This window comes from Nanorana parkeri, unplaced genomic scaffold (assembly GCF_000935625.1).
Source record: "Nanorana parkeri isolate BGI_ZX_2015 unplaced genomic scaffold, ASM93562v1 scaffold41, whole genome shotgun sequence".
NCBI lineage: Eukaryota > Metazoa > Chordata > Amphibia > Anura > Dicroglossidae > Nanorana > Nanorana parkeri.
The window spans coordinates 922,829-939,013 of NW_017306309.1; the positions used below are offsets into that span (position 1 = coordinate 922,829).

The 16,185-nt window shown below is 38.9% G+C and overlaps 1 protein-coding gene across 1 annotated transcript in view; it reads left to right on the plus strand.

Moving 5' to 3' along the window:
- Positions 1 to 7,188, plus strand: part of LOC108799381 (epidermal growth factor receptor-like) — a 56,927-nt gene extending 49,739 nt beyond the window's left edge. Inside the window, exons 14-16 of the mRNA XM_018571248.1 lie at positions 1,326 to 1,399; positions 4,658 to 4,748; positions 6,969 to 7,188. Coding sequence (XP_018426750.1) covers positions 1,326 to 1,399; positions 4,658 to 4,748; positions 6,969 to 7,188 — 385 coding nt within the window. The remainder of the gene's footprint in view (positions 1 to 1,325; positions 1,400 to 4,657; positions 4,749 to 6,968) is intronic.
- The last annotated feature ends 8,997 nt before the right edge of the window (positions 7,189 to 16,185 follow it).

The following is a 16,185-nucleotide window of genomic DNA, read 5'->3' on the forward strand; positions in this document are numbered from 1 at the left end:
CGCTAATTCTGAAGGTTCCAGTGTTGATTTTTATTATTCTTATTATGTTTGTGTGTTGAACCTTCTAGTCATATGTAAATAATCCACTTGAATCAATTTTTTCACACGGATTGTTGTAATTTTTACACAGATTTGTTTATTAACACTTTAGTGTGCAGTTGGTTCACTTAGACCGAGCGCAACATATTTGGTTTACATTTGTTCACCTATACACATTGTTGCGGCTGGTCCAATCAGGTAGTTAGGCACGCATTCCCAGCGCAGTGATTTCTGTGATATAAAACAGAATATGGACTTTCCACGTCGGGTGCGGATCACAAGTGAGCCCAGAAGTGTTGTTGCCTTCATCACTATCTCATGTCCCAACCTAAACATAGGGGAGGTATTGGATTTCCAGATCCTATCAAATATGGTTTTAGCCAAGATCCTGTCAGCTCCTTCTCAGAGAATGGTTTCTATTTTTCCCTTTGTGATACATTTACGGGCAGTTTACAGTCAGGGCCGGATTTGCTCTCCCTGCCGCCCCAAGGCCAGGTTCCACAATGTGCCCCCTCTCCGCCAACCGAACCCCCCCCCCCAAATCAATGGAGAATGGCAAATTATTTCTTATTATTTTTATTATTTTTTAATCAATTTTTTTTCACCTAACTTTATTGCTATTACACAGGAGAAAACAATGCCCTGTGTGATAGCAATTGGAGGTGAGGGGTTCTCTTTATTGACCCTGTCACCTCCAAAACAAGAGTTGTAGCAGAGCACTGTGCTAGAACTCCTGCCACAGCTGAGATGGGAAGAGCACAGCTGTCCCTTCTCACTGTGTACATCTGCGGCAGGGACAGGAGACAGACTCGGCGGCCAGGGGGAGGACGAAGTCCCGAAGACAGAGCCAGCAGAGAGAGGTAGGTGGGGGGGCGGGGGGAAGACGGACGGCAGCACACATTTTACAAGTGATTGCGGCGACATCGCCGCAATCACTTGTTAACGAGCGAGCGGATTCCCCACACTACATTTAGTCCTGCCTTCCCAAAGCTGGACTAAATGTAGAAAGCAACTTACCGCCTGGCGCCTGGAACGTTATGTTCCGGGCGTCGGGGGACTCCACTCCGCTGCCGCCTCTCGGCACCCTGCCGCCCCGAGTCCTGGCCTCGGTGGCCTTGTGGGAAACCTGGGCCTGTCTACAGTGGACCTTATGTCTTGCTATTTTTGTCCTTACCTGTTGATCCTTGTTTGACTTTGGTAAAACTTTGAAAAATAAAGAATTTACATTAAAAAAACAGCATTTTGATACATTTCCATATTCAGGTTGTGTTTGCTTACTTTTTTAGTGACATCTTCACCAATACACCAAAACTAAATCCAGAAAAGCTGAAAAACTTAAAAACCATACGGGAAATTACAGGTATGTTCATGAATGCCTAAAATGATAATTACAGGTATGTTCATGAATGCCTAAAATGATATTAGTTTATTACTACTTTAATACAACATAATATATTAGTTTATAATGTTACATGATTGTGTAGTGTTATTATTGTGTTTATTTTATCTGAATTGTGATTTGTGCCATAAATACATACATTTATTTTTTTCTACATGTTGCTGAATATAGCATTACATTTTTTTTTATTTTTTTTTTTTACGAGTACTATCAGAAATGTTTAAATATAAAAATTAAGGTGTTAAGGCAATTAAGGCAACAAGGCAATTTCTAACAGGATATTTTTATTCTAAGGCCACATCTTAAAGCAGCAGGGGGATTTTAATGCTTTAATGACCATGGGTCATTAACGTTTAGGTGCCAGAAACCTAATTTAGCAGAGTCCGTTGCTTTGTTTTACTTCTCAGTCTTGTCATCAGCTTGCAATATTGTCAAGTCATGTCCAAGCCCCATTACAAAGAGATTGCGATCATCGACATCTGTCTTTTTACCTCTCCCACATAGTAAAAACAGGCAGAATAAAAGGCTAATAGTGTGATTCCATTTATTTAAAATACATAAATTATAAATCAAACACACTCACATGGACCAAGTGCTCAACAGTACTATGAAATATCGCTCTATTAACTCCAACCTAGATTAACAAAAGGTCCATCCATCTTCACTTCCTTATATCTCATATGTAGCCCACCCCCATTTAGCACACCCAGGGCCAGTGCTGCCACTAGACAAACTAGGCAGCTGCCTAGGGCGCAGCCTCGACTAGTGGCTTCCCAATACTGCTTGGTTATCCCAAGGCATGTGAGTGGTCTTCATAAAGATGGTTGAGGAGGGAGGACAGTTTGATAATGTGAGCTTTTTCCTCTAGTGGTCAGTGCCCCTCCCTCGTGACCTCAGTCTGATGACAAAATAGAGGAGTGAAACAAGGCATCATTACTATTACTGAGCACAATAGCACTTTAAATCACATTGGTGTGGATTATTCAGTTGTTATGATATATGTGTGGATTCATAGTATAAGTGGCTTGAATGTAGGTAGTTCACTAGGAGCACTGCAGAGATCATATTTTCAGGTGTTTTAATATAGGTCAAAAAATAGAAAAATAAAATACTTTTTTAAAATAATAATTATTTTGAATAGTGCATTTGTATCTGATGATAAAAGTATTATTCAGAGACACAATGCCATCTTCAGGCTCCAGTGGCACCTGCAGACTGTGGAGGTTTATTTACTGAATGAGTCCTTGGCTTGCAAATGATCAATATTGGCTGTCGCGTTGATCACATGATCGTGAACCACACTGATTGATTCCTGGTCACCATGAACCAGAACTGTCATTTCACAGTGGAGTATGAGAAATGGGAAAGCTCACAGTTTTCCATTTCTAGTTTTTACTAAGAACTAGTCTTTTAGGTGTAAGTTCTGCTTTAAGACCCAACCCATTTGTCTTTTTAGGCATATAGGAAGCAGTGCAGCTGAACCATGCCACTGAGAGTGTGGGATCTGGGGCAGGGGGTGGCACCTGAAAACTAGTAGGGGGTATACTTTACACAAAAATAAAATGTTTGAATGAAAAAGAGACTTTATGAAAATATCAGGGCAGTAAAGCTGCCTGATAGCACCAGATTGTTACATTTTGTCTCTGGCTGCATATTAGTAACTGGTTGCTGCTAGAAGTCATTAAGCTTACCAGTGATGCTGCTCGTGGACATATAGGATGTTGTTTCTCATTCACATTACAATTTTTAAAACAGTGGTCCAGTCTCCCTGGATTCTTCATTTTAGTTGGCCATACACCAGTAGAATTGTGTTAGAAAAAAATAATTTTCAAAACATTCATTTAATTTTGTTATAGTTAATGGGGTCAAATCAATTATTGTTTTCAACCATAGCAAAGAAAAAAAATGAAGGAGCAGGATGGAAAATATTTCTCGAATGAACAAAATTATGTGGCTCCATGCACACTGGAGCTGCTCTAAACAGAAAAAACAATGCACTTTAAATGTGCATTGTTTAGACATTTGTGGCTTCCGCACGGATTCATACCATATACTATAGTTCTGTCAGGATCCAGAGCACCCCCAGGTGGCACTGGAGCCGGGCCCTGCAGTGCCTGTGCTTGCTTGCGGGTGTCTCCAGCAGCCAGCAACTGTCAGGAACCAGACCACCACTGGGTGGTGCTGGAACCTGTAGCTCCAGTACTCACCTGCGGGTGTACCCCAGCTGCCAGTGATCATCCCATCACCTGGTACTTCCTGGGAGGGTAAATAGGCCCTCCCTGCAGTCAGGACGTCGGCTCAGTATTTTGTTGCCTTCCCCTGACTGAGTCCTGAGCCCTGTACCCTGTTCCCGGTCTGCAGTCCTGAACCTGTTCCCGGTCTGCAGTCCTGAGCCTTACACCGGTATGCAGCCCTGAACCCTTCCTTGTTACCAGTTCCTGTATCCCGAGCCCCAGTATCCTGTAACCTTACCCTGACACCTGCCTTACAGTTCCTAACCCTGTTCCCGTTTGCTGTTCCTTCTGGCTGTAGGTGTGTTTTTGTTCTATTTGAGTTTTTGTCATTTTACTGCTTGTGCTAGCTTGTGGGTCTTGGTGGGGTTTGTAGTTTCCTGTGTAACAATAAACCGTTTGCATAACCTCATCCAGTGTGGTTACACTAATTTGGTCTGCCTGCGTGGGTACCTGCATGCGGTGTGGGGACACCTGTGCACGGTACCCTGACAAGTTTTTTTGACGGATTCCGCACGTTCGTGGCTATATAATAGCCGGAAATGAGCGGAATCCATGCGGATGAAAGATTTTAGCGTTTGCATTGCCGCGTGGTCTTCCGCACCGAAAACCGTGCGGGAAATGCAAACGCTATATGTGAATGCAGCTTCACAGTGAATGTGCTTTTTATAGAAAAACTCCCTTCAGTTCCAAAATCGAATGTTAAAGTCAGATTAAAATTTTGAATCACATTAATCAAGTCTGTGACGGCATCAGAAACCTACAAGTGTATGGCCAGCTTTAGATCGGAGAATACAGCAGCAGGTCCCATTGCTGCTTATTGCTTGTTTGAACTTATATGAAGTGATGCTGACTGACCACTACATAGATATTATGCAAATATCAATGCTTACAACAAGAACACAGACATATTATGCAGACATGAAACTTACCACTTTTTTTATTTTTTATTTAAAAAGTATTAAATTAATCCCTATTTCTTTTACAGGATACCTAGTAATTCAGTGGTGGCCAGAAATTTATGCTGACTTAAGTATTTTTGAAAACCTTGAAATAATCAGGGGTAGGACAAAGCATTCGTAAGTATATGAAAATACTAAGGCATCTGAAGAATAAAAAGGCTTTTAACTGCAGGCATTTCTTAATCATTGGTACATGCCTCATACTGAGTTTTTCTGAGGATGACTCATGGAGGCAGAGGTGAAAGGAACCTTTAGGTCCCTTTTCACATGGGCCGTGTGCGAATCCTCTCCTGATCAGAGCAGCACTGAGCAGATGTCACCACTGTGACATCCATGTCTGCCCAGTTTTTTCCTCCATTTTGATGACACTTTTCCATTTATATCAGATTACCCCCGATCTGGCATGATCAGGTCCGGTGAAAGGGATCTCTGATCCATTTGTTTTTCCGGTCCTGGCTGGACTAGAGGGAAACCAGGTGTAAACGGACACCTGTCCATTTACACATGGCTGCCCATAGACTGACGTTGGGCATCCATTTGGGTCTGCCTGTCAGTTGTTTAGATTAGACCACCCATGTGAAAGGGGCCTAAGAACTTGCTGTAACTCTCCAGCCAAATGCTTGAACATATGCTTATCATATGCTGTTTTCTAGCTCCTAAGTAATCTTAACAGCCCTGTGGTTGTTTACATTCCTCTTAACAAAACTGGATTGTTATGTTATGCTGTTATATACACTCCGGGGGAAGAATTTGCTCTCAGCATGAGGTCAGGCATGTAGCAGAGCAAGGACCATACCTCCCAACCTTCTGAGATGAGAAAGAGGGATTCCTTCCTGCAGAACATATGTAGGTAAGGGACACATCCCTGCCTGACCATCTTAAGCAGACAATGAAGAACTAATATGCAAACAAATGACTGGCTAAACCCACAAGTGCTTTTTCAAACCCTAATTTTCCTTTATTCAAAGTAAAAAATGCAAAAATATAGAGGATAGATTGCAGTTTTAGCACAGTATAACACTGTTTTGTGTGAAGGACCCCTGCAAAGTATAAAACTCTAACCCTGCAGAAAGCCGTCTGCACATAATGCCAGCCATTGCGGTGTATAAATTATAATTTTTTCCAGGAGTTTGGATTTAGGATTAATAAGGGGGCAAATATAAATCTTTTCTAGAGTCCTTTGGTCTTACCATGATCTTCTGATCCCTCCTCTGTCTGAGCAAACTGACCCTTCTGTGCAGAATGTTTGTAAAATACAATAGTACTAACACAGCTGCAAATCAGACCCAGCAACTAATGGTGCCCATACACTTTACGATTATCATACGATAATCGTATGCAATCGACTTTTCATACGACAATCGTACGGTGTGTATGTATTGCCCGACCGACAGTACTGTACAATCGTACGACTTTTGACGTTCGAGCATGTTTGAAAACTTTGGTCGATCGTACGATTTTCGCATGGTTGGTGGCGTTTCCGTCCGTCAAAAGTCGTACGATTAACACTGCTCATGCGCAAACGAAAATAAGTGTGGTCGATTACCGCATTTCGTTCAGGTGGTTTTTTTTAACTACCGCTGATTGAACCTTGCGATAATCGGGGCAGGATGGGGCCGCCGTACGACAATTGTACGACGGTTCTATCATCGGACAAAAAGTTTTGTCCAATAATCGGAAGGTGTATGGGCACCTTCAAGCCTAAAAAGAGAATGTGAACTAATTTATTATAAGTAGCAGCTGTTGTGCTATGTCCTATACTGTTATTCTCCATTAATACAATTTGGGGGTCTCAATTAGGGATGTTTGGGATTGTTGTTATAATGGCTTCAGAATTAGTGTACCACTATGTCAAAATTTGCCCAAGCAGTTTTTTCAAAACCATAATGAACTGCATTGCCCTTAAAACAGTCTTGCAGGAGTTTTTAACCAATTACCTACTATATGGTACATTAAAAAAACAAAAAAAACATTCTGGCTTTAGATAAACTTTAAAAGTTCATTTACACACTTAATTGTTCCCCTTAATCAGTACACTCTGAGACAATGAAAGAAACAAATGTGCCTTGACCTAAAGAAGGAAGGTATACTTATCCCAGACAAGCAAAGAGAAGACAAACTAGCATAAGCAGCTCAAATGTTGAGCATTACATGCAGAAAACCTTAATTTTATTGCACATGAAGTTACAGATTTATTTATCCAATAGATTGGCTGTCATATTATGGACTTAGCTTTTGATGTGTCGAATGTATCCTTAGAAAAAATATATAATAACGTGCAAGAAGAAAAAAATAAACAGATAAACTGAAACAGCTGTTTTCTTTGTTATATTCTAGAGGATATGTCTCGCTTGCAATAATAGGCACAAAAATAACATCTCTGGGATTGCGATCACTAAAAGAAGTGAGTGATGGTGATGTTCGAATTCAAAGAAATGAAAATCTTTGCTTTGTGGATTCCATCAACTGGAAGCCTATGTTTAGAACAAACCGAGCGGAGATAATTAAAAACAACAGCCCTCCAGAAGAATGTGGTAGGTTTACATTTATGATTTAAGAATGAGTGAACGAGTGGAAGAGCATGAAGATCTGCCATACGTGAATATATGAAAAGACTTGTGCATCATCTAGGCAAGCACACTAAAAACTGAATGATAATGTATTTGTAGCGCACCCTTTAATGGGCCACAGAGAATGTAACGGGTCTTCCAAGCCTGTCTAGGAGATGAGCAGCAACAATGGTCGCAATTAAGTATTATGCTGAAGCACTTTTATTAGAACTTATGCAGTGGGAGAGAGGGTTTAGAGCTTAGGACATCCATGAAGAAAATAGATAGGACAGAACTTCAGACTCACCAGTCCTTTTCAGTATTCCACAGTGTAGGATTAATAGGAGCACACGCTGACAGTGGGTATTGGAGCAAGTGCTCCAGCAGAACTGGACTGAGCACATGGCAATTCCCTTGAGAATATATATCCTGTCCCAGCATGCACCACCAGCTAGCAGAACCCCAGTGATTTGCCAAAGGACTGCGCACACACTCAGTGTTCCCCCATTGGTTGTCCCACACTGCAGCAGAGTCACACTCCACTCAGGAAAGTACAATCAATGCCAGAACACCTGGAATAAACCAAATAAATGCCAACTACAATTCAGCCAGACTGACTACAGCTCTGGCAATCACTACATTTTTTAGTAGCCACCTAACAAAAGGTGATGGGCACTACATATTATTACTTTTTTTTTATTATGATGCTGACTTGCCATCAACATATGTATCTATGTAAAATCTATTTTTATGCTTGGCATTTTTGAAATTTTATAAATGTCATCAAGAACAAAAGCTTTCTTAGCTACAAAATATAACTTTTTATATGATGCATTCAGTCAGACATTCTAGTAAATCCAAAGGAATACAATCCAAACCTCTATTTAAGGTCCCTTTCAGATGGGTGGTCCAATCAGGTCCGCCTGTCAGTTTTTTAAGCGGACCCGATCGGAAGTCCATTGTAAGTCTATGCATAGCCAGATTTACATGAAGTTGCCCCTGGGTCTGGCCATGTCTGGAAAAGCAAACAGTACAGTGTTCAGTTTTATTGGACCTGATTGTGTTGGATTGGGGGTAATCTGATGTAAATGGACACATGTAATGTTTCATCCGATTCCCCATAGACCGACATGGAGTGTGGTCTGTGTCAGCTGGATGGACACAGATGTCACTGGGTGAAATCCCATCCGTACTGCTCCCATCAGGAGGGGATCTGTGCATGGATCTCCTGAGCGGATGGTGTAAAAGGGGCCTAGGGCTGATTGTGCCTTGTAAGGTGAAAGAAAATTACCTAATTACTCCAACTGGCAGCAAGGGTAACTTACTATATTGCAGATCCCCATTATTAAGGGCATAACTAAAAATCATGGGGCTCCATAGCAAAAGGTAGAGGCTCCCTGGCTAACTCTCTCTGTAGCAGGTGTCAGTGTCAGTCAACTGTGACAATATGTGTCATTGATCTTAACATGAAATATGTATGAAGGACAGGCAGCAGGTTAATTTCAGTCTGTAGCAGAAGTTCAGAGGGCAATACATCTTCACTGCTAAGATATCAAAGGAAATGCTTCTTCCTGAACAGAGGGAGATCTGTGACTAGAACATCCTCAGATCTGACTTTAGTCATTCTATACTGGAAGCCTCAAAGTTTAGTTTTCCCAATGAGCCCCCCCACCCCAATGAAGCCCCCTCTTACGCCAGGCCCCCTAGTAGCACCTAGGTCTATTGGTATGCCACTGCACATTATATATACACAGCTTTATTCTAGGCAGATATAAAAGAAACAAATTAACACATCTCTGTTGTCATTAACACACTATTATATGTTTTTATTTAAATGTAAGCAGTGTAAGTACCTGAATTTGACCTGGTTTTAAACATTGCACTCATTGCATATACATTGCAATGTATGAGGGGAAGAAGCAGCAGGAATAGGAGCCATTAGGTCATGTTCTTCCAAGGAAAATGCAGAAAGTAGAGGAAAGCAGAGTGATGAGAGAGATGAGCTCATTACTGTGCCACTCCTCTTTCAAAAAAGTCTGTGTGGGGACACTTGTGCTAAGATGTGTGGTTATTACTTAACTCTGCCAGCACCGGGCACAGAGCAGAAAGCGGCATTTTTACTGAAGGTAAACAGAAGGGGAGCAAAAAAACTGTCACAAATGACATGCAGTGGTACAGGAATATAAAAAGATACAAATATGAGACTTCAGTTGGGCTTTATGGGAATGTATAGTTGTTTTGCATTTAATTGCTTTATTTTACTAAAGACTTAAATATTTTGATCAGGTAAAAATGAAATGTTGCATGAATATTTGTTTCTGTTCACATGTTGCATATCTGAATTGCTGCAAATAGCCTGATGTTCAAACTATAATGTACATGGCCATTGAATGAGTGAGAGCAGTGGCTCCTACCCTTTCGATTTAGTCGCCAACTACATATGGGAGATTTATTTATATAGATATATAGATCGATATCTATAGATATATATTAAAAACAGAATTAAAATTGACCCAAAACTTTGCCATTGATGGAACTAACAATAAGTACGGGTCAAGCCAGCAAAACATTGTCCATGCCAATAGAAGAGGCAGAGCATCAAAGCTAAAATGTGCAGCAGAGCATTGGGCAAGAGGCTCAGCTAGGTCAACTCAGACAGCAAGGTCAGGACATTAGTGTTAGCAGAGAGGTCAGTCTAAAGCAGCCAAAATATTGCACACAGGAATCAACAAACAATACATCCTTCAACCTGGGTGTGGAATGAGCTACCCTTAAAAAAAACAAAAAAAAACTTGAACCAATTTTAGTACAATTACGGTGCCAAATTCTTGGATCACAGCACACCACAGCCTCAAAAGTGAAGTAAAATACATACAGTAATACCTTGGTTTACAAGTAACTTGGTTTGAGAGTGTTTCGCAAGACAAGCAAACATTTCTGAAAAATGTTGCCTTGATATACAAGCAATGTCTTGCAATAAGAGCAACATTTTGTAGAAAAGCGCCACTCGAATAAGGCTGTAGCAGTGCCAGCAATGAGTCTGTTTAACGACAATGCATGTCACATTGGATAGATTCCTTGTTACGGTTTCACGAAATAAAAAAGATTCCATTGAGTCAAGAGATAACAGTGATTCCGTTAGTGATAGTGAAAGTCGTCCTACACAATAATCCTCCTCTCTCTTGTCCCCCTCACACCGGCCACGAAGGTACCGGTAATTGGTTTATTTGTCTTTATATTTTGTACAGTATTAGATTACAGTACAGTATTGTAATCATTTTTATATGAATATTTTTGGGTTGTGGAACGAATCATCTGAATTTCCATTATTTCCTATGGGGAAATTCGCTTTGATATATAAGCGCTTTGGATTACAAGCATGCTTCCGGAACGAATTATGCTCGTAAACCAAGGTATTACTGTATATCTCTCTCTCTCTCTCTCTCTCTATCGATCGATATATATATCTGCCAGATCGATCAATATATATATCTGCCAGATCGATAGATTGATCGATATATATATCTGCCAGATCGATCGATCGATATATATATCTGCCAGATCGATAGATTGATCGATATATATATCTGCCAGATCGATATATATATCTGCCAGATCGATCATTGGGCAATCAAGCAAAACAATGAAAAAGGAAAGAAAATGAAAGGATTGTGTTTTGTTTTTTTCCTGGCCTTTTGGCAATATTTGCTTAACTGTTAATAGTGCCCTTGTGCGTGTTTTCAGGCAGTTTGTCTTGGAGTTGTCATTTTTTAACAAATTTTGTTCTTGGCAGCAGGCATGGCTAGTTTGCAACATAGGGCTCCCAGTGCCAAGGACAAGTAAAATATACTAATAGTATTTACATATAATGGCTTTGTTTTTTTAGCACCTAACAAAGCTGTATACATGAAGCATTATTCCTCCTACTGATACCTGTTAAGCGGCCCATCATTTCAAGTGATATGGTTTCCAATTATACTGTAGTCTCCGCTTCTGTCTCTTAAATTGCAGTTTCTGTACCTTATCTATTCAAGTCTAATCATTTTGGAAAGTCCTTCTTATAATATTTACCCTTTGATTACTAAGGTCTATATATTTAAGATAACCTGACACTAGTTTTTTATGGGTTTTCTTTTTTTTTTTTAAGAATCTATTTGAATAATGTATTTTTTTGAGTGTATGTATTCATTTTGGCATGAATGCATGATTGTCAATCAGGTCTGTAACCTTCACAATAAATGTATTGCTAGCTTTGTTAGGCCCAAACATAATAATATGTGTTATTGAGTATCTCTATTTATAATCATGCAATGATTAATTGGACAGTCATTAGACAGTTTCTGCTAATTGATTTACATACTCAGGTATACTGTTATATGACCTGCTTTCTCTTTAATTGTGTCAGATAGCTAACTTTGCTTGCTGCTGATGATTATTATTGAGCTGCAGTAGTTTATATGAATTATGATTTCTGAGTTATTTCTTTTCTACTTTTTTGTAGTTCGTAATGGAAATGTATGCCATCCTTTATGCTCTGACCAAGGCTGTTGGGGGCCTGGTACCAAGCAATGTCTTTCGTATCATAAACATCAAGGCGGAGAAGAATGTGGAGAGTTCTGCAACATATTGTGAAAACAGTAATTTCACCATCACTTTTCTAATTTGCAGAAGTGTACCTGTTTGTAACATGTAAAAAAGAGAAACAAAAGGGTGTAAAAAAGCTCCAAAAAAGTCCCAACTCTTTTTTTTTCTCTTCCGGTGGTGTGCCATCCTTGGGATTATTGTTCCCTCACATCAGAGACTCAGCAGAGTCCCAGCATATATATCAGTATCCTACTCGACCCAAGCTCAGCACAACAATGCCACGGGAAAGCTCTTTGACTCCTGGTCAGCAGCGCACTGGATCTAAAAAATATTACTCATCTGCATCCTCAAATTGGCAATGTAGCATCTCTGGATATATTATTTTATCTCATGCCTCACTTGGCAGTTTTCCTGAAAATACTACTGCCCCTCTACCATGTCACTGGAAATAACATCAGGCTGTACACCAATAGGCTTTTCCAGAGTGCAATAATCCCTTCTAGCTTCCAATTTTCCCTGTTGAGCTCATTTTAATGCACTGCTCTGACCAATAGCAAGCAGATATCACTTAACTCACTCCAAGAAATTCAGTTGTTATGAGTTACCACCCTTTGCATATCTGTGCTATTGATTGTAGTATCTATCTATCTATTATAGTATCTATCAGATATTCTGACAATTACTGACCTAGCAGGTAGTTTCCATAGAGATGTAACTGATTGGTTGAGCCACCGCTCCAAGCTCACTCCCGTGATAGTCTACAATCTCATGTTTAGTTATTAATTTGTATTGAAGTTATAGTCCATCACGAGAGGGAGCTTGGAGCAGGAAGGACTGTGTCGACACCAATTCAGAGATGATTTGAGGATCTACAGTCGAGTGATACACAAATAAGATACATTTTTGTTAATAATTAACATACTTGAATGCATTTTTAAGATTTAACTCCTGAGTTTAGTATATTATACATTTGTTGAGCCTGCTATTTTAATTCAGGCTTATTAGCACTGGATAAAAAATCAAGTATTAGAGCAAAAACTATAAAGTCTTTTTTCAGATTGAAATAAATCAGATTGGGACATTGCTGACGTATTTGAACCAGTGTAAATTTTTACATTTACAAAAATGTTTACATTTATAAAAAAAACAATTACATATCCCAAAAATGTGATGCTAGAATATGGTGTCACTGACACAGTCCATGAAGATTGCACAGTTTAGCAACACCACAAACTGCTTAAAGGCATCTCCCAAGCATTTAAAATGAAAGGATTTATGTTTTTCCCATGCTCTCCTCAAATTCACATCATAAGAACCCTCTTCCAGCTGCACAGTGTTTTAAAAAAAAAAATGTTTTGATTTGTTAAATGCACCCCAATGTGCCCTTTTTGACAATACCTTGCCTATTAGCCTAGAAAATGGCCAAAATTTAGTATAAAGCTTCACCCCTACAAAGGCTTCAGTGAAGTTCACTGCTATGTTTGGGGTTTACAAATTTCAAGCAGGATTGGATGAAGCCCCCACCAATCGAACCTGGCTAGATTCTCCTAGTGGAGATACATTGCAAACAATTCCATGACCCAATTTTGGTTCAGACCGATAGTTTAAGATTAAATTATTAAGCTATGTCTGTTCTGCAAAGCAGCAGTTCTGGATGTGCAGGTGGCCTCAGGAGCAAAAGGGTTTCTCCCACTTTTGTAAGCTGAGGAATACTGATCTACTGTGCTTTGCACTGACTCAGTTGAATGGTTTCATTCAGCCCCCATTACTATCACCTGTCTCGTGATATTCTCTGTTTGATTTGTTTAAAAATTACTATTACCTGTCCCATGATATTCTCTGTTTGATTTGTTTAAATGATAGTTGTATTTTTAGGAAGATAATCTATGTAGAAAGTGTTAAATGACAAGAAATCAAATAAATCAATGTTTGTTTGCAAATAAATTTTTTATTTCAAAATTACAATATCACATTTTAAATTATTATTTTGTAAAATTTGAATCAGCCATTATTTACATTATGGGTTATTTTGGGAAAACTGCAGGTAAAATCACAAATTAGCATTGCTATCATAATGTTGACGTGCAGGTCAGAATTCTGAAACTTTGACTGACATATTTTCCTTCATTTCACTTTATTTCCAGCACATCAGCAACAGGTTTCGTTTTTGGGCATCCTACTTATCATCATCATTATAATCATGATCACAATAATGTCAGTTATGGATAACTGTGCAAAATATGTTTTATTTCACTTAGCAAGTATTATAAATGCTGAAATAAGTTTAAGTTTGGAAAACATTTACCATTTTACTATGATGCAGTCAGTTTGCCTTTGAAAATGTGATTAGGACCTCAAAGGATATGGCACCCAACCATCCCTAGTCCCCATGTTTCTTTTCTACCTCTGGTCTTTTTCTTTTTCCTTTAATCACTCAACCTTATTGCCCTCTTGATCAGCGAGCCCACTCCTGAGGTACATATCCATGTGGGAGAATTCTAGTTTTCTTTTCTACCCTCTCTTCATCTACTATTTGTCACATTACTATACACATTTGTTGACTAACAACTTAAAGTCCATTGTAACTTAAAGTTTTCTGTGTCTCTTTAACACATTCTGAGGTTAAATGTTCTCAATGAGTTCAGTTTAGATAAGCTTTTGAAGCATGATATATGCACCAAAATTATTCATAGTTATACGTTTCTGAGTGCAAAAAAATAAACATACTAGAAAAGAAAATGTGACGAAGAATAATGTTAATTTAAAGTGCATGCATTAAAAACAAAAGTAATTAAAAACTGCTATTGATGCATATTTAGTCTGTGAAGTCAGTTTTATTTTTCTTGGTTTGTTTTTTATTACCTTTTTGATATTGTATATTTCTGTTAGTCTGACTCTAGAGTCTATAATGACAATAATTCTGACAAGGTATTTCATCATAATTAATACTTCCAAAGTTTATTCATTTTTAAAATGTGTTATATATTTCCCCCCATGTAGAGTATTTTTTATCACATAACACTGGCTGCAAACATTACTCAAGATTTACAAACCTGGTTACATGTTAACTGATTCTGCAATTTTTGGATGGAGCTGTTTGAACAGGGCAGGGAGGGTGAGGAATCATTCCTCTGGCATATTCAGTTGTTTATGTAACTTTCAGTTTAAGCTAATTTGCTCTGTAAACAATAGAATTTTTAGCAAGACAGATAAGGAACGCCTACATAATGTATAAAAAGGAGTTCAGAACTCCACATGCTATCTTAAAGTAGAACATGAGTTATTCTTGTGGTATATTTTATATTTCTTTGACAACATTTTACAGTGTGATCAGTTGGATATTATTCTTAGATTCAGAAATGCCTTGGGACTAAATATTCACTGCGAGACTCATTATTGCGAATAACTTCAAATACTTGGAAAATCACATAAATAATAAGATATCCCAATTCCTTTGAATGCTATTTCATTAATAGAATCTAAGCTGCAAGCCTGGAAACTGAATTTGAAATGATATACTTACCTGAATACCTTTACATTGTTTTAAGATTCTCCATATTTCCTTCCAAGATGTTGTACCAACTAATAAACTCATCTATGTCTTCATGTTTTTAGAACACTTCATAACAAAGTTTTACCAAAATTTAAAATATTCAGTATTTATGTAAGAACACCTAACATAGAATAGTTGGAAACATATTTGTTAATATATATTTTTTCATCTAAGGATAGCTGGAGCCTAGCGCAACACAGAAGCTGTTTTGTTTTTTAGCAGAGTTATTCAAAAAGCTGCCAAAGGCAGCCGTGTGAATAACCGACCTGAAGTGAGTCGAACGCTGTTCGGCTATTCCCTTCAGGCTTGTACAGCTGAAATCAGCCGTACATCGGCTTGTTTCGGCTGGCTTCAGATCGGCCGAACATGCTCAGCATGTTCGACCAACCCGAAGTGTAGAAGGAGTTCAACTCAGCCAATGCAACATCTGGATCGGCTGAGACGAACCACTGGCAGGCTACTTGCTGCCGTTCGGCCTAGTCTCATAGACAGTGAGTGAATAGCCAAATGCCACCGAGCGGCATTCGGCTCGGGTATTCTGCTCGCTACCTCCATGGTACCGAGCAGAATAGCCAAATAGTGAAAAAAGTTGGAAAAAAAATCAAAAAGTAGAAAAAAATGTTTACTTAAGTAAATAAATGATAAATGTTAAAAAAATAAATAAAGATTTAAAAAAGAAAAAAAATCAAAGATGATTGAAAAAAAACCCCCCAGAATGAACATTATTAAAAGAAGAAAAAAATTTAAAAAATGGGCGGAGTGACAGCTAGCTACGCCCAACTGGTTCCTATTGGCCAGGACCTGCTGGAGTCTTATAGTAGGGCCTGGCCAATGAATAACAACTTGGCGGAGCCAGCCGTGAGATCAC